This window comes from Hippopotamus amphibius, chromosome 12, assembly GCF_030028045.1.
Source record: "Hippopotamus amphibius kiboko isolate mHipAmp2 chromosome 12, mHipAmp2.hap2, whole genome shotgun sequence".
In the NCBI taxonomy this organism is placed as follows: domain Eukaryota; kingdom Metazoa; phylum Chordata; class Mammalia; order Artiodactyla; family Hippopotamidae; genus Hippopotamus; species Hippopotamus amphibius.
The window spans coordinates 13386792-13408529 of NC_080197.1; the positions used below are offsets into that span (position 1 = coordinate 13386792).

The 21738-nt window shown below is 42.9% G+C and overlaps 1 protein-coding gene across 21 annotated transcripts in view; it reads left to right on the plus strand.

Annotated features, from left to right (window-relative positions):
* ZMYND8 (zinc finger MYND-type containing 8) overlaps positions 1-21738 on the plus strand; it is a 114635-nt gene that overhangs the window by 42467 nt on the left and 50430 nt on the right. For 15 of the 21 annotated variants that reach the window (XR_009048350.1, XM_057701263.1, XM_057701271.1 and 12 more), the window contains 8 exons: positions 3779-3997; positions 7159-7272; positions 9330-9422; positions 10637-10724; positions 13716-13771; positions 15207-15284; positions 16361-16476; positions 19833-20314. Coding sequence is in view for 20 of the 21 variants with exons in the window: in XM_057701263.1 (XP_057557246.1) it covers positions 3779-3997; positions 7159-7272; positions 9330-9422; positions 10637-10724; positions 13716-13771; positions 15207-15284; positions 16361-16476; positions 19833-20314 (1246 nt within the window). In the remaining variant the exon portion in view is untranslated. The remainder of the gene's footprint in view (positions 1-3778; positions 3998-7158; positions 7273-9329; positions 9423-10636; positions 10725-13715; positions 13772-15206; positions 15285-16360; positions 16477-19832; positions 20315-21738) is intronic. The other 6 variants (XM_057701275.1, XM_057701277.1, XM_057701282.1 and 3 more) reach the window with 1 other exon arrangement.

The window sequence follows — 21738 nt, forward strand, 5'->3', positions numbered from 1 at the left end:
CCACGTCCACTCAGTGTAGTCGCTTCGGCTCTCCCGTGACACGTTGAGTCATTGCAGTAGAGACCACACGACCTGCAAAGCTTCGACTATTTACTTACTGTCTTTATAGAACCCTTTTATAGAGAAAGTTTGCTGCTCCTGGTGTAGGCTGAGGTATTCCAGAAGCGAATGAACAAGCCTGTCTATTTCTCGTTGAGCCGGCCTGTGGAAGAAGCCAGGAAATAAGAACGTGTGTGCTCGTAGCCTGCAATTCATCCCAGAGCAACACGGGTTGCAGCCTGCTTGCCTTACTGGCAGGCGGGGAGCACACCTTGTGCGTGTGGGGGAGAAAAATCATAAACTCATTCTACCTGAAGTGATTTGCTTTTCCTTTTTTAAATGTTCCATATTTGTTATCAAGATTAATTTTATGGAGCAGGAAACACAAGCAGCAGATAAGGCAGGTAGCTGATTGACAAAGCGATTACCAGGCAGCTAGTTCTCAGCAACGGCTGCTGCTTCATGAAAGGATGTAACCTCCTGAAAAGAGTAGGGGACAGCCTGGCCCTCCTTGCTCATGGTCCTCCCAGGAGTGCCCACCCCTGGCCAGGTAGGGGTGGGGACAGGGACATGGAGGTTGGGGTAGTCTCAAGTGGTAATGCCCCGGCTTCTATTAGATAGAAAAGACTTAGATTGCCGACTAGGGAGATAAGTTGTCATATTCGATTCTTCTAGTTTCATTTAGGTCTTAATGACTCTTCCTGTCCTATTATTAACTTACTGAAAGGAAGTCGGGCCCTGAAATACAGCTTACAGCTATCTTGCAAAAGCCACAAAGCATCCTGGAAGACTTCACTCAGGTTAGAAATAGTTCTGCTTGCTTGATATGTACAGTTTATCTTTCAATGGGAGTTCCTCCCCCTCCCCCAATACCCCCCTTAACTTTCTCTCCCATAGAAACTCAAACGACCATTTTCCTAGGCAGAGAGCAGATCCTCTACATGAGTGGCTCTCAACTGCTTAAAACTGAGCGGCTCAAAGCTGCTCTCGAGGGCCGTCTTGCCCCCACCCAGGGACACTGGGCAACGTCTGGAGACATTTTTGGTTGTCACAGTTCTGTGGATGGGGTTGGGTGGGTGCCACCGGCATCTAGCCAAGGATGATGCCACACATCCTACAGTGCACAGGACAGCGCCGTGCAACAAAGAATTTTCTGGCCCAAGACGTCATCTGAGTTGAAGACCCCTTGCTCTAGATGCTGTTATCTTTTTATGTCTCCTCTATTATGTTTCTGGTTGTCTTTTGAATTTTCAGATTTTTTTTTTTCCTCTCCAGCTTTTTTCCTTAAGCAGAAGTTACTATTATTATTTAAATTTTTTTTTGTTGGAGTCTAGTTGATGTACCATGTTGTGTTAGTTTCAGGTGTACAGCAAAGTGAGTCGGATTTGCATATACGTATATCCACTCTTTTTTAGATTCTTTTCCCATATAGGTCATTACAAGAGTATTGAGTAGAGCTCCCTGTGCTATGCAGTAGGTCCTTATTAGGTGTCTGTTTTATACATAGTAGTGTATATATGTCAATCCCAATCTCCCAGTTTATCCCCCCCCCCCCCCCAACGCCCTGGTCACCATAAGTTTGTTTAAGCAGAAGTTATTTTGGATTATAGAGAATGTTCCCTGAGGGGTCACTTGATCATCAGAATCTCTTCTGCGTCCTGCATCATCTTCTGTGGGGCATAGGGACCAGAGAAAGTGCTAGGAGACCTGAGTGGGAGCCCTTGCTCTGGGCTTGGGGGTCAGATTAAGTCTTTTTAACCTAGTTTTCTCATCTGTCTAGTAAAACTAGTGGTGTCTCCCCTGAGTACCTCTCTGGGTGATGGTGAGGACGAAATGAGGATGGTGTGTGAGACAGTATGTTGAAAAACGTAACATGGAAAGAATAACGTCAGCGATGATATTATTCTCTGGAAACCAAGCAGAGCGCTCTATTTTGAATGTTGAACTGAAAAAGGGAAATAACTGGGTTCAAGAATTACGCAGTTGCCCTTAGCTGTTTTCTTAGTAGAAATGAGAGTCGGGAGGCTTAGAAGGATTGGTTCACAAAGATCTGCTAAATAAGCATCTGTGAGGCTCTTTATCAAGGAAAGTGGAAGTAGCAGGCATTTTGAGAACATTAAAACCTCATAATAAAAACCAGGAGCAAGACGGGCACCTGCAGTCCTGGTCCTTCTTTCCCATTATCCTGGGGCTCCTCACCAGTAAAATAAGGAGAACAGAAAAATGATGTAAAAATATAAGACACGGATAGACAAAACTAATGTTACTTAGAGATGGTAAGATTTTTTTTTAATTTTTATTGGAATGTAGTTGATTTACAATGTTATGTTAGTTTTAGGTGTACAGCAAAATGAATCAGTTACATATATACATATATCCACTCTTATTTTAGATTCTTTTCCCAAGTCGGCCATTCTTAGTTTTCTCATGATAAGATTTTTAATCAGTAAACTATTAGAACTGTTTATATATGAGATCAGTGTTAAAAATCTAACAGCACTTCTATGTACCAACAGTAACTATTTAGAAACCGTAATAGGCAAAGGTCCCATTCATAGCAGCAACAGAAATTACGCAGTCCCTCACTGATATATGAGATCTTTGTGGAGGAAACTGTAATGTTTTACTGAAGGACAGGAGAAAGCTTGTTACACAAGGAGGTTTATTCAGAGGTAGGCCGGGTGGTTGTGCCTGAGCTGTTGTCCACAGAGTCAAGGCTAAAGTGGGTGGCGTAGGTTTCTCAAGGTCACACAGCCAGTTACCAGGTCATTTTGACCCTTAAACCTCCAGACTTTCTCATACTTCCTAAACAGGGTTTCTTATTGGTTTCCAACAGGGATTTTCCTAATGAGTTTCTTCTGAGTGATGGTGTGTGTTCAGAGGATGGCTTTGCTGGATTCTGTAATATATCATTAAGGGACCATTTCTCCTGCTATTTTGGCATAGGGAGACCATATCTGTCTCCCATGATATGGTCACCCCCTCCCTCCACCCCTATCTTTCTGCCTTTGTATGTTCTCGGTAAGAGTTGTGGCTTCTCTGCAAATACCGGGACCTACCATGTTTGAGAATCACGGTTTTAGGAAAGCCTCTTGATGGCTATAATTACTTTATGCATTGGGGGTAGACTTGAATGATCATTTTTGGTGACTCATTTCCAATGGATCTGTTCTCCAAAAGCCTGTTGTTGAAAGACTACTGGGGCAAATTGCGATACTTTTCTCGGCTTTGTACATTTAGACTTCCATATGTTGGACTTTTAACCGTATTAGCAATATTTGTAAAGTGGCGGCACTGTGTTAAATGCATACATTATAGGATCCCATTTAATTCCAACCACAATACCATGAAGTTAGGTATTATCATCCCCATTTTACAGATGAGAAAATTGAAGCTGAGGGGTTAAGAGACTTGCCCTGGGTCATGCAACTGGTAGAGCTAAATTTGAACCAGATGTGCCTAGGTTATAACCATTGTACTATCCTGCTAGGGCTGCCTGTTCACTCTTAGACACCAGCTTTTCAATCCATGGTCTCTTAAAATACAAGAAAGAAAAATAAATCTTAGTATCTAATGACCTGCAAATTCTGTATTAAGTAGAGTAACCCAAGATAGCTTTTTAATGAATGTGTGAAATGCTCTCATTTTCTTTTGTTGTTATTAATGTATTTGTTCAAATTCCTTTTGAGAATGCACATTTGTTTTGAAACCAAACCTGTCTTTCTTGCCTACATTTCAGTCAGAACTAAGACATGGTCCGTTTTACTATATGAAGCAGCCACTCACCACAGACCCTGTTGATGTTGTACCGCAGGATGGACGAAATGATTTCTACTGCTGGGTTTGTCACCGGGAAGGACAAGTCCTTTGCTGTGAGCTCTGTCCCCGGGTTTATCACGCTAAGTGTCTGAGACTGACATCGGAACCAGAGGGGGACTGGTTTTGTCCTGAATGTGAGGTTAGTTCCTGATGAATGAATGCATTGTCTGACTCTTTTCCTCTGCTTTCTCTTTCTTCCTTTTATTGCGAGTTTTTCAAATAATCCAAACACAAGGAAAAGAGAAGTTTTTTGCCTTTCATCTGCTCTATCTTGGTCACCCCCTTTTTTTGGACCAACATTGGCAGTGGCCTTAGCACTGCAGCTCTTGGAAAGACAGTTGCACTGATCTTTTTTCTTTTTTTTGGTCGCGCTGTGTGGCTTATGGGATCGTAGTTCCCAGGCCAGGGATTGAACCCGCGCGCAGCCCCTGCAGTGGGAGCATGGAGTCTTAACCACTGGACCTCCAGGGAAGTCCTTTGCACTGCATATAGATTTTGATTCTTCATGGGTTTTTGGATCACTTTGAGATCTGCATCCTTCTCTGATTCTTCTGTAATGAACATTCCAGAAGTTATAAACTTCTGACAGTTCGTATGTTTTGAAAAGATCCCAAGCTGTTTTCTTCTTTCTTGGATGCTGTCTCCTGCTGCATCATTGAATCATCGGCAGTAGCCAAGCTGGGAAGACCAATGTTGGTTGTATGTCTCATGTGGTTGACATCTGATACTTTATTCACGCGATGACCGTTTCTCCAGTGCCTGTTAGATACTAGGGGTTCGACAGTGAACAAAAAGAGGCCAGAATTCCATTCTTTTCAGGAGAAAAGGACAAAAACCAAAATCAAGTTATATACAGTGTGTTAGAAGAAGAAGGTTTTAGAGAAAATGAATCGGAGGTGAGGAATAGGAAGTGAGGGGGGTGCAGGGTGTTTCCATTTTCAATGAAGAGGTTCAAGAAGTCCTCTTAAGATTTGAGAAAGACTTGCGGAAGGGAAGGAATGAGCCATGGAGCCATGGGGGAAGGCCCTCCAGGCAGAGGGGGCTTCGGGTACAGAACCCAAGGCGGAAGTGCACTGGCAGAGTGAAGGGAACGTGCGTTATTTCGTTTATAGCAAAGCCTAAACGCTCTTCATTAAAACAGTTATTATGGTTTCCACTCTTCTGAAGTGTCTTCTAGTCTTGGCAACTTCCAACTATAATGCTTTTTCAAAATGCTGAAGATAAGAACGTCATCTAGAAAACAAAAACAAAGTAAGAAAAAAAATAAAAGAAAAAAGAACCAGAAAGAGTATCATCTGCAAAGTCGTTTAATGTGGAATGTCACCTGGATTCAAAGGTATATTGGCATTAGATCTCAAACGAGGACGCTTTCTATAAAGGAAATGGAAAGCTCTCCCAGGTGTCCGTAGTGGGAAAAAAAGGCAAGCTTTAGGACAGTGTCGTTAGTCCTGCTTTTGTGTAGTGAATAGAGAAAAAGAATAAATCTATGGAAAGAAACTAGAGGCCAAATCAATATGATGACATTTTAATGGTGTTCTGTCCCTAAAATTGCAAAAGATGGTCACTGGTTCTCTTTGGGTTCCTCTAGATTGAGAGATTGCTCAACAGTGGCCTCTGTTCAGAGCCCGATCTCATTCTCCTGCCTTTAACGTGGGAACTGGAACCTTCGTTTATTTTCTTTTGTCTCGACTTTCCCTTCCCAATTGTCAAATAACTTTGCAGAGAAGTTAGTGGCTTAGATAGGATGCTTTTGCCGTAAATAGCAGATCTTGATGAAAGGCGGCTGAAACCATAGGGGTTTGTTATTGTGTGTAGAAAGAACGCAGAGGCAGGGCCAGGGCAGAGTTTGTTCAGAGCCAGACTCTTTGCATTTCATTGTTGAGGCGATGTGTCCCATGTGGCCGTAAGGTGGCTGCTGGGGATTCTATCATGTGTGACTACATAACAGTCCCCCTGAAAGGAGTGTCTCTTCTTAGATCCCTTTTTATCAAGCAGAAGACTTTGCCTGTCAGCCTCCAGGTGACATGCCCTTGGGCTCATTGGTTAGGATTGAACCACCAGTCCCCATGCAGGAAGGACCCAAAAATGTTTGTCTGGTACTTTCAGTCTGTGTTGTGGGAACTGGTCATTGCCAACCAGGAGGATGCATCCAGGGCTAGGGGAAAAGAGGTGAATGACAGTTGAGCGGGAAACCCAAATATTGACTGTGGATAGTTACCTGGAAATGAACTGGAATTCAGACAGACAGCTGTTCTATGTCTAAGACGTAGAGTCCTGACTTTCTTCCAGTGGTGAATTGGTGAGGTGGTCACCTGGGAAGGCTCCCTGTTTCCAGTTCTGGTAGCTAAGCAAGTAGATCAGTGCATCACGGACTGATTTCAGCTTCTGAGCACCTCTTGTGTTGCCCTTTTTCTCGACAACCAGCCAGACCTGAGGGTTCCTTTTGGAGGATCCGGAGATCTGAAGAATGGAAACGAAATCCAAATTAATTGGAGAGAACTTTTCTCCGCTCTCCCTACACAGATGGTTCAAGAGTGTTTCCTGACATCATCCGAATTTGCTATTTTTGTTGTTGCTGCTACTTAAGGATTCCGAAGCTCTGAGATTGAGTACCAGGTTTACAGAGCAGAATCTGGTATCAGACATGTCTTTGATGGGAATTTCTCTTACAAAGTGACATTTATTGCCCACGGAGATGGGCAGCTGGACTGCTCCATGGGAAACTTGCCAGAATTTCCTTAGTGGGTTCACATCAGTGGTGACAGAGAATGAAGTCATGTTTATTCTTAGTTCACTACCATCCCTGGGATTCTTTTCTACAGGGAAGACTGTCCCTTTACATCTGTGATGTCGTTGAATTAATGCCTTGTCAGTTTCCTGAAAGATAGCCCAGAACCTTAAGAGGATAAAGGGGAGTGGCTGATTCATTGTGTGAAGAGATTACCCTGAAACCATCAGTGGCCTTTCATGTCCCATTCTTGAAACCCAGGGTTGTAATAATGACGATTGTTCAGGTCCTTGCCTACCCAACCTTTTTTCAGATTATATTGTCTATATGAGCTAAAAAACACTTCTTAATCAGGTAATCAATAGATTGCTGTGCCTCTTAATTTTTATCCACTGATCCAACACCCAGGTCAAGTAGATTGGAGTCCTCGTCAAGCGAAACAACTGGTCTCATTCAGATGGGAATTAGTTTTTACATATGAGCTTACCGGGAAATTAGGAGGAAAGGGAAATGAGTACATGGGATCATAATTTTTTTTTCTAACTGGATATTTGTGTGATTTTGACTTGTAGAAGATTACAGTAGCAGAATGCATCGAGACTCAGAGTAAAGCCATGACGATGCTCACCATTGAGCAGTTATCCTACCTGCTGAAGTTTGCCATTCAGAAAATGAAACAGCCAGGGGTAAGACGGCACCTCCTCTTGTTATAGATGTGAATGAGAATAGTGACTTCTGTTCTGTTAACATTTTTTGTTCCTTGTAGTTGCCTTAGCTTTTCAGACGCCTGTGCTTATTACTCTTTAGGTCTTGTGTGCTCAGATTCAGATATCTGTAAATTGAATTGGTCAATGGCATTCAGTTAGTTCTCAAAAGTGAACAGTTTAAGGAGTTTAATCAGGAAGTGACATGTATTAGAAAGCTGGTGGGGATTTAAAATTCTGAGTGGTTGCAGAATGAAACCTCAGACCGCCTCGGGTAAGGACGAGTTAGTAAAATTCCATTTCAATGAGAGAGCTGAGTACAGCCCAGTTTATTTGCAATCAGGGTCTAATGATGGAACCTTCAAGTAAAACTCAACCTGTGAGATTCCTGTAAAGGGAGAAAATTTGATTAGTTTCTTTAAGTTTAAAATGGATTTGATGTACAGCCTTTGCCCTTTAGGAAAATCTGTATGTGAAAGTAGGGCTGCCTTGTTCGGGTGGCAAGCTGTGTACTTCTCAGTGGTTTCCCTCCCAAGAGTCCCAGTCATACCATACCTGTGATGGTTTTGTAGTTTTTTGTGACAGTTTTCAGAAAGATGACAGTAAAAGACCTTGTTTTAAAAAATAATGTTATGATAAGATAATCAACATGTTATGACATTTTTCCTACAGAAACTTGGGTTTTTGGGTAGGGTTCTTTTCTGATTTGCACAAAGGCATCATGTGGGCTGTGGTGACCCTTTGTGAAACTCTTCAGAATTTGCTTTCTAAGTCAAATGTATGAAATGTAGATTCTGAGTGCTTTTAGTAGCTACTGTGGTTTAATTTCTTTAAAAAAAAAAAGTAGAAACTTTAGTTTTGAGATTATATTCTGAAATTTGATATGATGATGAAAAAGATTCAGAGCATGCCAGCTGGGCATTGCTAAATTGAGAACCTGTCTCTTTCACAAAATCTTTGTCAATGGAAGCAAAAGTATTTAGCCTCAATTTTGCAAAAAAAACCCAAACTTTGACAAGAATTGATTCATGTAGATTTGTCAATACTGTAGAATTATAAACCAAAAAGAAAATCAAAGAAGGTGTTAATTTCTTATGTAAAGTGTTTGTTACTTTAGTCAGAGCAGAAAGTTGCCAATTTTTGTGGAAGCATTTTTTTTTAACTTACAATGGCCAAATTAATTCTGGGTGAGAGAGAGCTCGGATGACTGCAAATGGTAAACTGTTCAGATGTCTTGCTTGAGCGTAATTTGGTGTTTAATTAAATCTTTTAGATTTTTTAAATTGATAAGTAGCACCAGTCAACAAATCAGGCCTTGCATTTTGAACTGATTCAAGTAGGACTTAGGAAAATGGATCACGATACAGAACCTTTACACAGTCCCTGCTTTGTTTTGGGTTTTTTTTTTTTTTGGCTGTGCCATGCAGCATGTGGAATCTTTGTTCCCTGACCAGGGATTGAACCCCTGCCCCCCGCATTGGAAGCTCAGAGTCATAACCACTGGACTGCCAGGGAATTCCCCACACAGTCCCTGCTTTGAAAGTAATTTGACTCCTTAAAGGAGGAGCAAAACCTCACTAAAATTTCCGCCCACGTGTAAGATATCTATTGGCAGTTAGGGAAATTTTACTTGGTGTGTCATCTCTAGGTGTAGCCAGATACTACCCCCAGTCAGGTTTGATTATGGGCATTTGCAGTATATAGATAAGTCTCCTTCAGAGTTGAGGTCTCAGGTAACTGATAGTGTGTTGTTCTTGTCAATCTTAATTGAAGAGGCCTAGATGTGTTATTTGAGTATACACTGAAAGCAAAACAAATGACAAAACTGGACCAAAACTGGGCCCATGATTATTGATAACCAGGCAAAATTAGAAGGGGGACCACTTTGGAGCTTCTCAAGGGCCTATTTTGTAGGAAGTTTCAGAACTGTATTTTCTGCAAAGTTGTCTCGGTTTTAAAGTACGTGGTGGGTATCAATGCTTTGTCTTCCATAGCAGTGATGGGTTTCTGTCTGTGTGTGTGCGTCTTTTCTTTTATAGACAGACGCATTCCAGAAGCCCGTTCCGTTGGAACAGCATCCCGACTATGCGGAATACATCTTCCATCCCATGGACCTTTGTACATTGGAAAAGGTTGGCTTCCATCAAAGAGCCAATTGTCAAGATGACTAAAGATCCTCCCTCACTTCCTGTGTCCCACCTTGAGTTAGGTGGTTCTTCCACGTCTCCCTTGTGCCAATTTTATTTGGATGGAAGAACTCTCATTCCCCCCCTTTTTTTTCTCTCCAGCAAAAAATGGGTTTATTTAGGATCAGAGAATTATAATTTGAGATCTGCAACCACGGTGGGCTTTCCTAACTTCTTCTGTAACATTTTCCCAAGGATGGCAATGGGTGTTGAAATCCATTGCTTAGTTCCAAATAGTATTAATACTTCCGCTGGTGGTTCTAGCTTTTCATCTGAGAAAGTCCCAGCTTCTAAGAATTAGTGATTTGATTGATTTGAGTCTTACCTTTCTCTTTCGTTTGGAGGTGCTAACGAGGGCAGCAGGAAGGAAGAAGAGAAAATTGTCTGGGAAACCTTCACATTAGCAGTAAATATGTGGCTTCTTAGGTCTTGACTTATTTCACTGATAAGGGTATTTCTTTAATGCCTGAAAGTGTTTTTAAAGGTTCAAACTAAAATTCCATGCTGAAAATTAAACTTGTAACATTTTAGATTGTGTATATCATCCTGGTGCTGATTTTCAAATTGTTGGCACCAAAATATGGTTAAAGAAAAGCATAGATGAGGAAAAAACATTACTTTATATTGTATGCATTGAAGACCCCCAAGACAGTAGATCCAACCTGCTTTGGAAAATTGCACACACCCTTATGGTATTAGAAAAATGAAGGAATTCCAAAAAGACAAGATTGGAATCCTAGCTTCATAAATTATTAGCTTTGGAATTTGATTAGTTCCTTTAACATTACCATACCTCAGTTTCCCTGTCTGTAAAATGGGAATAATAACTGCTTCCTTGAGTTTTCAATTATGAGGCTTATGTGAGGCTGTACAATTAATAATAAATGTGTAAACATATAAAATATCCTGGTTCGTTGGAAAAAGCTGCTTGATAAATGACAGTGCTATAAGAAGAGAAAATTCAACTTAGTGTGATGAATTCAGTGAATGCATTTTTATGGAGTTATAGATCTCAACTATAATAGCATCCTGGGAAATGAGTAAAAGCATTAATTAATTTGGCAAATGACTGCTAAGAAAATTATGTGGGGACGCAGGTGTTACTGGCTGTGGCTTATAGAGACTCACTGGTGATTATTTTCTGTGGCTTTTCTCCCCAGAATGCTAAAAAGAAAATGTATGGCTGTACAGAAGCCTTCCTGGCTGATGCAAAATGGATTTTGCACAACTGCATCATTTATAATGGGGGTGAGTGGATTAGATGACTCTTAAGAATGAGAGTGTGCCGTGTGTGCTGCCCGTTCTCCTGCCCTTCATAAAAAATCTAGGTCTTTTTTCATGCATCACGGCCAATAGCTGAGAATACTTGTGTATATATTGGCTGACGTGTGTGAACAGGGGGCAGTGACTACATGCATTTTAAGGTATGAGCCGATGTCCACAGTGGCTCGTGACTGTGTGTTGTTTTTACCTGTCCTTTTTGAAAACCTTATTTTAATGGAAGAATAGTTACATAAAATCAAAAGCACAGATTTTACAGGTACATTCCATGAATTTGACAAATGTGTAACCACCCCAAATGAGATCCTAGAATGTTTCTATCACCCTATTATATTCCCAGCTGCCCCTTTCCAGTAAATCCACCCTTCTCAAAAGGAACGATATTGTTCTGTTTTCTGTGAGTAGGGATTAGTTTTACATATTCTAGAATTTCATATCATTGGAGTCAGAGTGCCCTCTTTTATTTCTGGCTACATTGACACAATGTAATATTTTGGGGATTCATTCATGTGGTGTGTATCAGTGATTTGTTTCTTTGTATTGCTGAATGGTGTCAGTATTGTATCAACACACAATTGATTTATCCCTTCCTTCCCTTTGTTGATATTGATGGGTTTTTGGATTGTTTTCAGCTATTATGAATAAAGCCACTGTGAACATTCTCATACAAGTCTTTGTGTGGACATTCCATTTCTCTTGGATAAACACCCAAGAGTGGTATTGCTAGACCACTGAGTAGGTTTGTTTTTAAATTGTAAGAAATTTTACCAAACGATTTTGTAAATTGGTTGTATTATTTTACACTCCTTCTAACAGTGTCTATGAGAGTCTTTGTTGCTGCATATCATAGCCAACACTTGGTATTGTCACTTTTTAATTTTAGCCATTCCTGAAGGCATGAAATATTATGTCATGGTGGTTTTGCCTGTTTCTAATGGCTAATGGTATTGAGTATCTTTTCATGTGCTTATTAGTCATCTGTATATCATTTGTTGGTAAAACATCTATTCAGATCTTTTGCTCGTTTCAAAAATTGGGTTGTTTGGTTTTTTTAAAAATAAATTTATTTATTTATTTATTTTATTGGCTGTGTTGGGTCTTTTTTGCTGTGCGTGGGCTTTCTTTAGTTGTGAGTGGGGGCTACTCTTCATTGTGATGCATGGGCTCCTCATTGCCGTGGCTTCTCTTGTTGCAGAGCATGGGCTCTAGGCACGTGGGCTTCAGTAGTTGCAGCACATGGGCTCAATAGTTGTGGCTCACGGGCTCTAAAGCACAGGCTCAATAGTTGTGGCGCACGGGCTTAGTTGCTCTGTGGCATGTGGGATCTTCCTGGAGCAGGGATTAAACCCGTGTCCCCTGCGTTGGCAGGCGGATTCTTAACCATTGCGCCACCTAGGAAGCCCCAGGTTGTTTGTTTTTTATTATTGAGTTTTAGGAGTTCTTTATATTCTGGATAAAGTTTTGTCAGTTGTGTTTTTGTGAGTTAACCCTTCTGGACAGAATGGAGGAGATTTCCTATTAAAATCTCCTCCCTGGACACCTTTCTCATTGCCCTAACTTCTTGCACAGTCCTCTCTGCCTACCTTCTGGCCAGGTAGATCTTTCAGTGTCCTACCATGTCCTGTTCCTCTTGTCCCCTGCTGGAACACTCTTCCCCTTCTGCCTAGATGATTCTTCTGTAGGCTTCAGTCTCAGCCTCTCAGTCCTTGGAGGAGCCTTCCTTCGTGAACCCCGACCGTAGGGTGTACTCTTACTGAGGGCTCCTACGGTACCTGTACTTCCCCATGGCGGCATTTATCACACTTTCTGGATGGTGCTTTTTTTAATTTGAGTTTCTCACCAGGATGTACACTCCTTAAGGGTAGATGCCAGTCTTGTTTCCTGTACAGCCTTGGGCCTAGCAGAGACTGTTGTTTCATGATGTTTGCGGAAAGATATATGAATGGATGGCTATCTGCTTAAAGTGCGTTTTGCATTATTGACTCAGTAGCAGGGCTGGGGGTTCAGGGAGGAGAGAATGAGAGGTACCCTAGGCATTGAGAGTTTGTGTAACTCAAATATATAGAAAGGCCAGTAAGATCATATAAACAAGTGAATGTGCTCAGGTGGCAGAAAAATAGCTTAAGCCAGGATGACCACTGGCTTTGGGGAGAGCTCGTGACTTCGGAGAACAGGGAACTCCCACCTGGTCTGGAGGGGTCTCCCCTGGACACTCCAGTGGTTTATTGTATACAGAATTCTCAGATATGAGTTTTCAAGACCAGTCAGAAATCTAGGTATTTGTGTGTGTGCTTATGAAATCTTTTTTGGTACCAAATTTACAATTTCTAAAAATTGTCATAATGTTCGAAGAAAACATGGCTTTTTGACCATCTTGTGTTCTAGTGCAAAGGTGAGGGGTTAAGAGTTACGCCTGGGGCCATATCCTCAACTCATTGGCTAAGTGGTCTCATATAAGTGATGACTCCTGAGCCTTGGTTTACTCTTTGGTGAAATGTGAACATTCATGCTTGCTTCCTAATAAGGCTTTTTGAAGAGTTAACAAGAAAATGTATGTCAAAGCACCAGGCACACCAGAGTTGCTCAACGGAATGTCTTCACTCCTCTGTGCTCTTCTTGGCTTGGGATCTGGGACAATGGGCAGAAGAAGGCTTTTTTCTGCTAATTTGAGCCTTGAGACTATAAAAGCATCTTTCAAATATTAATTCATGAACTGTTGGAAACCAACACAGATTGTTACATTCCAGAGAAGATGACACATTAAGCACCAAAGATTGGTTCTTGGGAAACATCCTCTAATCTGAACTGATGATAGAAGCCAGAAATGTCTGGTTTTTAACCTTTAAAATGTTAATCCCAGAAAAAAGCAAGTTAAAAGGTTTTCAGTGGAAGTATAATCCCAAGGCTGGGTGTTTCTGTGTTTCCATTTGAATTAATCCTATTTTCTTATTCCCTCAGGAAATCACAAATTGACGCAGATAGCGAAAGTAGTCATCAAAATATGTGAGCATGAGGTATGTGTCTCGTACTGTCCCCTTTCAAGTGTACCTAGAGTGGGGGGTTGGGGTGACTGAAGTTTCCATTTGGAGAATCTCCCTGTGGGTAGTTCTGGTCATTTGGGAATTTGTTGAGGCACACATAGTGCCTCCTCTCTTCAGGGAAAGTAAAAGCAACAGATATGCCTTGATAAGTTATAAACCAACACCTTAACCTTAGATCTAAGAGAGGGGATTTTTCAGCCTTGAGTCGTGGTCAGACACGGCACATCCTGAGTTTTCTGGGTCGAATAGAGCTTATGATTTCTTTGCCTCACAATCTGTGGCATTGCCTCGGGTCCCTTTCAGTCCTTCTTGCAGAAGGTGTTTGGGTTTTGACGTTATTTGCAGGAAAGGTCCTGACTTGCTCTGAGAGTGGCCCAGGTGTCCGGAAAAAATACCCCCTAGTGTTGATGGTGTGGGTGAAGTGAAGCTCCTGGGCTGGGCGCCCTGAGGCTTTTTGTGGTTGCAGGACAGGCTGGTGGCAGAAAAGGTACAAGGGAGCCTCTCTTTGTTAGATCCCTGTTGTGAGCATAAAAAACTGAGATGTTAATAGCCTTCAAGCTGTCTGCACTCTCATCCATCCATTCCTTCATTCGTACAGAAAACATTTTGATATCTTAGGATATGTCCATGTCTATATATTTGTATAGAGAGAGCTTTATAATCTACATTTCTCACTCTGTTTTCCTAGCTAATTAAACATGGAGGAAGAATGGAATATATCATGGCTGTTCTGATGACTTACTTCCTTACTATAATTGTTAGCAATGCAACTGCTAGGTCTGAGGCTGTCAACATGGCTTTGGGTAGATATCTCCTGATTGTTTTCTGGAAATGCTATAGCGTTACTTATATAGTGACCTGGAGTGAGCAAATGTGGTAGTTTTTCTGTCCTTTGCAATGTTGGAAATTCTAACTTGAAAACTATTTGTATATAGATTTTTGCCCCAATGTGATCAGTAAAAAACAGTGGCATTTCACTGTGATTTTGACTTTGATTTCTTTGATGCAAGTGGTGACGGACTGTTTTTGATATGGTTGTTGGTGACTTGGAGTTGTGTCTAGGCAGATTGTTCAGTTGTTTCCCTCTCGAGGATTCATGTGTTTCCCTTGATTTGGGAAACCTAAACTTGCTGAAGCCTAAACTTTTTTTTAAAAAAAGTATTTATTTATTTATTTATTTATTTATTTATTCATTATTTGTCTGCACTGGGTTTTAGTTGCGACATGCGGACTCTCAGTTGTGGCATGTGGGATCTAACTCCCTGCCAGGGATGGAACCCATGTCCCCTTTCATTGGCAGGTGAATTCTTAACCACTGTGCCACCAGGGAAGTCCCCATCATGCATTTCTTGAGGACCTGCAGGTATAAGGCCCTTGGGACACATTCTAACACATTTCTGCTTTACAGATGAATGAAATCGAAGTTTGTCCAGAGTGTTACCTAGCTGCTTGCCAAAAACGAGATAACTGGTTTTGTGAGCCTTGTGTAAGTTGGATTTCCTTTCCTTTCTTTGTTTTCTGAACTCTATGTCTTGGATGACCCAGGACAGCTTTCTCCAGGTGGCCTGTTGGATGAAACTTTGGATGAAGTTTGAAAATAATTTTGTGACTGAAAATTAAGTTATGGCAGAATGGGAGCAGTCCAGGTGTGGGATAAACCTCTTTGGCTGAAAGTTCAGCTGCCAGAGGTAGCATCATGATTTACTGGGTTTATTAGCCCTTGAAAACAGCAGGATGCAGAGTAAAAAGCAGCTCCTAAGAGAGGAGAGACACCAGAGTCGTGTGGACGATGAGCTGTCGTGTTAAATGAGGATGTTATTTAGAGCTCATAGTGGGTCTGCCGTCAGAGGCTGGGAAATCCCTCCCAGGATTAACTCCATGGTCTTTCCAAACCGTGGTTCTTGAGGCTGGGATCAGGGTGGGGAGAGAAAGTCACTCCAGCTGCCCCCATGGATCTGCTTTTTCTAAACTGATGTTCTGCAGAGGGAAGTGTGTTGTTGTTGGGGGTGCGCTGGGAGCATGGGGGTGGGGGTGGAGGGTGTCGGGCAGCAAGATTGGGCAAGTAGAGTTGAGACTCAGAACGTAGTTTATGCCTTTTCCTGCCTTTGGAGAGGAACGTCTGAGTGGTTAAGGCTCTGAGTACTGCTCGGTGAACGATAAAGGCAGCTAATGCTGCCCCTTGTTATACGCTGGATGTCATGTGCCTTTAACCCTCCAGCTTAACGGAAGGTGTGGATATTATTGTCCCTGTGTTGCCCAGAAGGGTGCCGTCTCTTGCTCACTGCCACCCGGGCAGTAGCGGCACAGCCAGAATTCAAGCCTGGTTTTGGTCAGCGCTCACTTCTGCTCAGTTTCCCCATTTAACGCCATTCCCAGCCTCGCCCAGGCTTACTGGCCACACGTCTAGGGACCGCCACTTGGAGAGACCCTGTTTGAAAGTGTTCTCTTTCACTCTGTTGCCTTTATCATCTCGACCTTAGCTTAACCCCACCCACTGAGCTTTGTATGTACCTCTGGCTGTTGAATACATACAAACTCTGGATTTTGTTTTTCTTCTCCCAGAGCAATCCACATCCTTTGGTTTGGGCAAAACTGAAGGGGTTTCCATTCTGGCCTGCGAAAGCTCTGAGGGATAAAGACGGACAGGTTGATGCCCGTTTCTTTGGACAACACGACAGGTGGGAGTTAAACACAGGCTTCAAACGCGTAACTTTGATTGAATCTTTGATCCTGTCAATGAATACGAGAAGGGGCGGGGGGGGGGTATGGCTATTATTTTATCGTCGTGATACCAACCAGTGATCCTGTACTTTAAAAAGACTGTCCTGGTCTGTGTTAAGCCTGATCGTGCACAGGCTTCAGTTTTTTCAGGTACGTTGGAAGGGAATCTTGCTTTCATGGTTTTGTGGATGTAGCTGGCATCCGTATAGGTGCCACGGCTATTTTAAGCACTGCTGTTCTTTTTTGGGGTTTTCCACAGTAAATTAAATCACCGCACAAATGGCTCTTCAAAATAATGCTTTCAGGGATCAGAAGCATTTCCCCAGATTGCGGGCGAGATGAATCTCCCATCGTTGTGCTGGGTAGTCCCCCCCGTTCCCTTTTCTGTGGAGCTAAAGTGGGACATTAGAAGGGGTTGCTGTTTTGATAGGTGTGAGCCCTCCCTCCCAGCCTTCCTGCCCTCCCCCCTCCCCCTCACACAGCGATGTGCATCATTCCAGCTCACAGCAGTCCTCTGTGGAGCGCAGCCCGCCACGTGCTTCAGAACAACAGGTAGATGGGGATGAGCGGTGCTTAATACCCTGGTTCTCTTTTAGCAAGTTACGTTGTGAGTAAATGAGGCAAAACCCCTCCCGAAGCCCTACCAGGCAGTCTGAGAAAGTATGTGTGTGTGTGTAGAGGAGAATATTTAAAAGACATATTTTGAAAATTATACCCACCCACAGAATGTACAGAAAATACAGTTTCTCACTTCAGACAACACCAGAATCGGAAATACTCCTCTTTGTTAAATTTTGCTTGTCATCTTCGAAAACAGAAAAAATCAAAATAGTGTGCAAAATCATTTACCAGGAATCCAGGCGGTCCATTGATAGGAGACAAAATGGAAATTAGCTGAGATTGTTCTAGGATTAATAGGAAGTATTATACTTTGATTTTGACCATTTTTGTTGGAAGTTTTTCTAAAATTCCTATATTCATTCATTCATTCATTCATTCATTCATGCATTCAAATAAATATGTCTTCGGTGCCTGCCGTGTCTCTGAGGGCATCTGGCTCCTGCTCAGCCCTCGTTCTGTCTGGCTGCACCAGTGGGTCCTCAGGTCTCTGCAGAATGACAGCCGCGAGTTGGAGCTGATGAGACGTGGGTGATTTCCAGCACTCTGAGAGCGCGGGTAGATATTTTGGGTGTTCAGTTTTCATTTGTGTCGTGATCGAGTATCACCAAGAGCTGTGAGCAGCCAGCCTGTGTCCTGAATTCTTCCCCATGGCCAGGCTTTATTTCTCCCAGGCGGTTTTCTCTTAAAAAATAGGAACGAGATGCTCACTGTTAACAGGTAAAAGAGAATAGAAAAAGTCCGTATTTTTTCCTTCTTTTTAAAATGTTGGAAGACCTGGCAATGTTGGGTCCAAATTCCCACCTGGCACTTTGATAGCATCTGAAGAGGTGGTGCTTGTGTTAGACTGGGTGTGAGTTTTCCACCTCGCCACAGTCTACTTTGCTCTGCATTGCTTAGTTCTTGGCTTGAGTTTATGGTCTATGAAATCCCAAAGGTCTCCTTGGAAAAGCTCATTCCTACCAGACTCCCAGCTACAAGCTGAATTGAGGCTGGGCATCAAAAGTCACGAAGTTACACCCCGGCTGTTCCTGTATAGGCTCTGCCTTCTCCAGAGCATGGCAGTCGTGTTCCCATCTCCTGCCTGCAGCACTTGGATGGCTAATTCCAGAAAGTCAGCTCTTGTTCTAGTGAATGTCTGCACAGCAAGGCGGGGATTGGGGGTTGAAGGTAGGAAGACAGAACCAGCCTTGAAAGGGAGTTGGCGTGTACCCCAGGGCTAATGGGCTCTTTTCCCATTACTTTTCATGTGAATTATCTCACGTTTGAAACCATGCTCCTCCTTTTAGCGTTGTGGTTTTCCAGAATTTCCTTCTAGTTCCATGTAGAATCTCAATTTTAAGAGAGAAAAGAAAGCCCTTTATTTCTGAGCACAGGAGAGTGAGATTTGGGGGAGGCGTGTCTAGGATGCAGACTGTTTTCTTACTCTTCACCAACCCAGAGCCAAAGGGGATTTATTATTTTTTTAATGGATTAAAATGACTAAGCTATTGAGCCTTTTAATGTTGTAGCTGAGTTTCTTGTTCACGTTTGGTCCTTGTGACAGAACGTGCCTGTTAAGTGGATCATTAATTAACCATTCAAACTGAGTCATTTTAAAAAAGATGGAATACGTATTTGAGAACCTTGGCAAATCCACCAGGCTAATTTGGTTTGCGTTAAGGAAAAGCAGTTCTGGAAACAACCTAAATGATCATCTAGATATGAATGAAGAAAGAAAATGTGGTCTGTACATACAGTGGAATAATGTTTAGGCTTAAGAAGTTTGTGGCATCGTGGCTGAACCTGGAGGACTTCAGGCCAAGTGGAATAAGCCAGTCACAGAAACACAAACATTGTGTAATTCCATTTGTACGAGTTATCTAAAATAGTCAAAGTCATAGAATCAAGGAGTGGAATGGTGATTGCCAGGTGCTCTGGGGCCAGGGCGACATGGGGAGTGCAGATCAACAGCAGTAAAGTTTCAGTTAAACAAAGTGAATATGCCCTAGCGAGCAGCTGTACCACCATATACCTGTTACCAGCTGTCGAAAAAAATGTTGCCAGACCTATCAGTAAGCAGAGGATGTTGCAGCCATCAAGCCAGCACAGGCACCCTGCATGGTGAGCCCTGAGCGAACTCAGGCTGAAGACAACCAGGCAGCTGCCATGCCCTCAGCCACTGCAGCCACCCCAAGCCATGCACCCTGAGGGGACTCAGGATGAGAAAAGCACAGGATACTGGCCCAATAGGTGAGGTGCATATTTCAAAGGAATGATTCCAGTGAGTCTGGACTCTTGTATCTTCCCATACATAGAAAAAAAACACTAAATTCCTTAACTTGAGATGTCTGGTTTTCTTTAAATAACAGTAATCTTTGGAGTTCTGGCTACCTGGTCTTTGTTGCACAGACTCCTGTATATCCTGGCCTCCTCCCTTACCTCTTCGGAGCAGTCCCTCAGCGTGATCTGAGAGGCTGCGTCCCCGGCTTAAGTCCTCAGGTTTGTCCACCAAATAAAACGTAATTCTCAACTTTTAGGCTGTGCTTTGTTTTTCAGTCGACGCAGCTATTATGTACGGTACACTTAAACATTTGTTAAGAGGGTAGAATTCATGTTAAGTGTTCTTGCACAATAAAAGAAATCTGTAAAAAACTTAAGAATCTTGGAAATGACCACAGCTGACTTAAACTCCCTTTCTCTTTTGCACTCCCAGGGCCTGGGTTCCAATAAATAATTGCTACCTCATGTCTAAAGAGATTCCTTTTTCTGTGAAAAAGACTAAAAGCATCTTCAACAGTGCAATGCAAGAGATGGAGGTTTACGTGGAGAACATCCGCCGAAAGTTTGGGGTCTTTAATTACTCTCCATTCAGGACACCCTACACGCCCAACAGCCAGTACCAAATGCTGCTCGATCCCTCCAACCCCAGCGCCGGCGCTGCCAAGACAGACAAGCAGGATAAGGTCAAGCTCAACTTTGACATGACGGCGTCACCCAAGATCCTGATGAGCAAGCCGATGCTGAGCGGGGGCACGGGCCGCAGGATCTCCCTGTCGGATATGCCGCGGTCCCCCATGAGCACCAACTCCTCTGTGCACACGGGCTCCGACGTGGAGCAGGATGCTGAGAAGAAGGCCACGTCCAGCCACTTCAGCGCGAGTGAGGAGTCCATGGACTTCCTGGACAAGAGCACAGGTCAGCCCCGGGCGGGAGAGGGTACGGGGACCCCTGGGACACAGGGGTACCCATTGGGGCCACACCTGTGTGGCCCTACCTGGTGTGTCATCACAAAATCAAAGGGAGCTGCGTGGGGTCTCATCCCCGTGGAGCAGACGTTACATTTTAAGTGAGTAACCCATTGGGATTCTTGCTGTTAGGGACCCAGAAAGTGAGAAAAAGAGTTCCATAAAGGCCAGCTGGAGGGCATTCCTAGAAGTGGGCAGAGGTGGCCAGAAATCCTTCAGAGTTCAGTTCAAGTGCCTCTCAGATGAATCACAGCTTCCTGCAACAGTTTTTTTTTTCTTTCTCAAGAATTTTATTTTAATTGAAACTATTTTTCTATCAAAACCAGATATTCACATTACTTAAGGCTCAAATATTAGAGAAACAGGTAAGGGAAACAAGAACATTCTCTCCCCAGAGCAGTCCCATTTCTTAAAGGTCCCCCCGTGTAACAGTCGTGTTGCATTTTGCAGCCTTGTGAAGAATGCAGATGCTGGTCTCAGATCACATCCCAGCTCTGCCACTTACCAGCTCTGTGGCTTTAGGCAAGGTACCTAACCCCTCCATGGCTTGGTTTCCTCGCCCGTAACACGACCATAAGGATAGGACCTGCCTCAGAGGTTCTTATGAGGATAAATGAACCAACATACATAAAGAGTTAGAACAGTGCCTGAAATAGTAAGTGCTATAAAAGTGTTGGCTCTTATATTATTTCTTCTGGTAGTTGCTCATCCCCATGCTTCTACGGTTTCAGAGAGTTCATGCACATGAGGGATGCTGGCTGAGTGTGACAAAGGCAGGGGTGGCTTAAATTGGATTCTTTCCAGCTAAGCAGTTTGGTTGCATGTTAAACCCTTTAAGAACTTTGTTTCCACAAGGAAATGGGCTCACTCTCATTTTTCTTGAAACGTGGCCTTCACTTTTGTTCTTTCTTGTTCTGTCTTTGAGAGGCATGGGTAGGAAGAAGCTCCACACTAGACCTGATGATGAAGGCAGCCCTCAGGCTCTGGGCTGGAAAGACTGTTGATGAACCCCAGGGCACACGCCCCATCTCAAGAGTTGCAGCCCATGGTTGCCACACAGAAATGTGGACTTACCTTTTTCACATCTTAACATTCTTCCAGAGAAGTGGGAAATCTGCATCTTTATGTAGCACCTCCAGTTTTGAAATGTCAGCTCAAAATGTCTTAAGGTATTTTCCAGAATGAATAAAGCACATCTATACGTTGGACCAGCTGTATTAGACTTATGGCCAGAGCATTACCCTTGGATAAGCCTTTCTGACACTGCCTCCCCTCCGCCACCCTTTCCTTCACATAGAACTTTAAAAAAAAAAAAAATTTATTTATATTTATTGGTTGCATTGGGTCTTCACTGCTGCGCACGGGCTTCCTGTA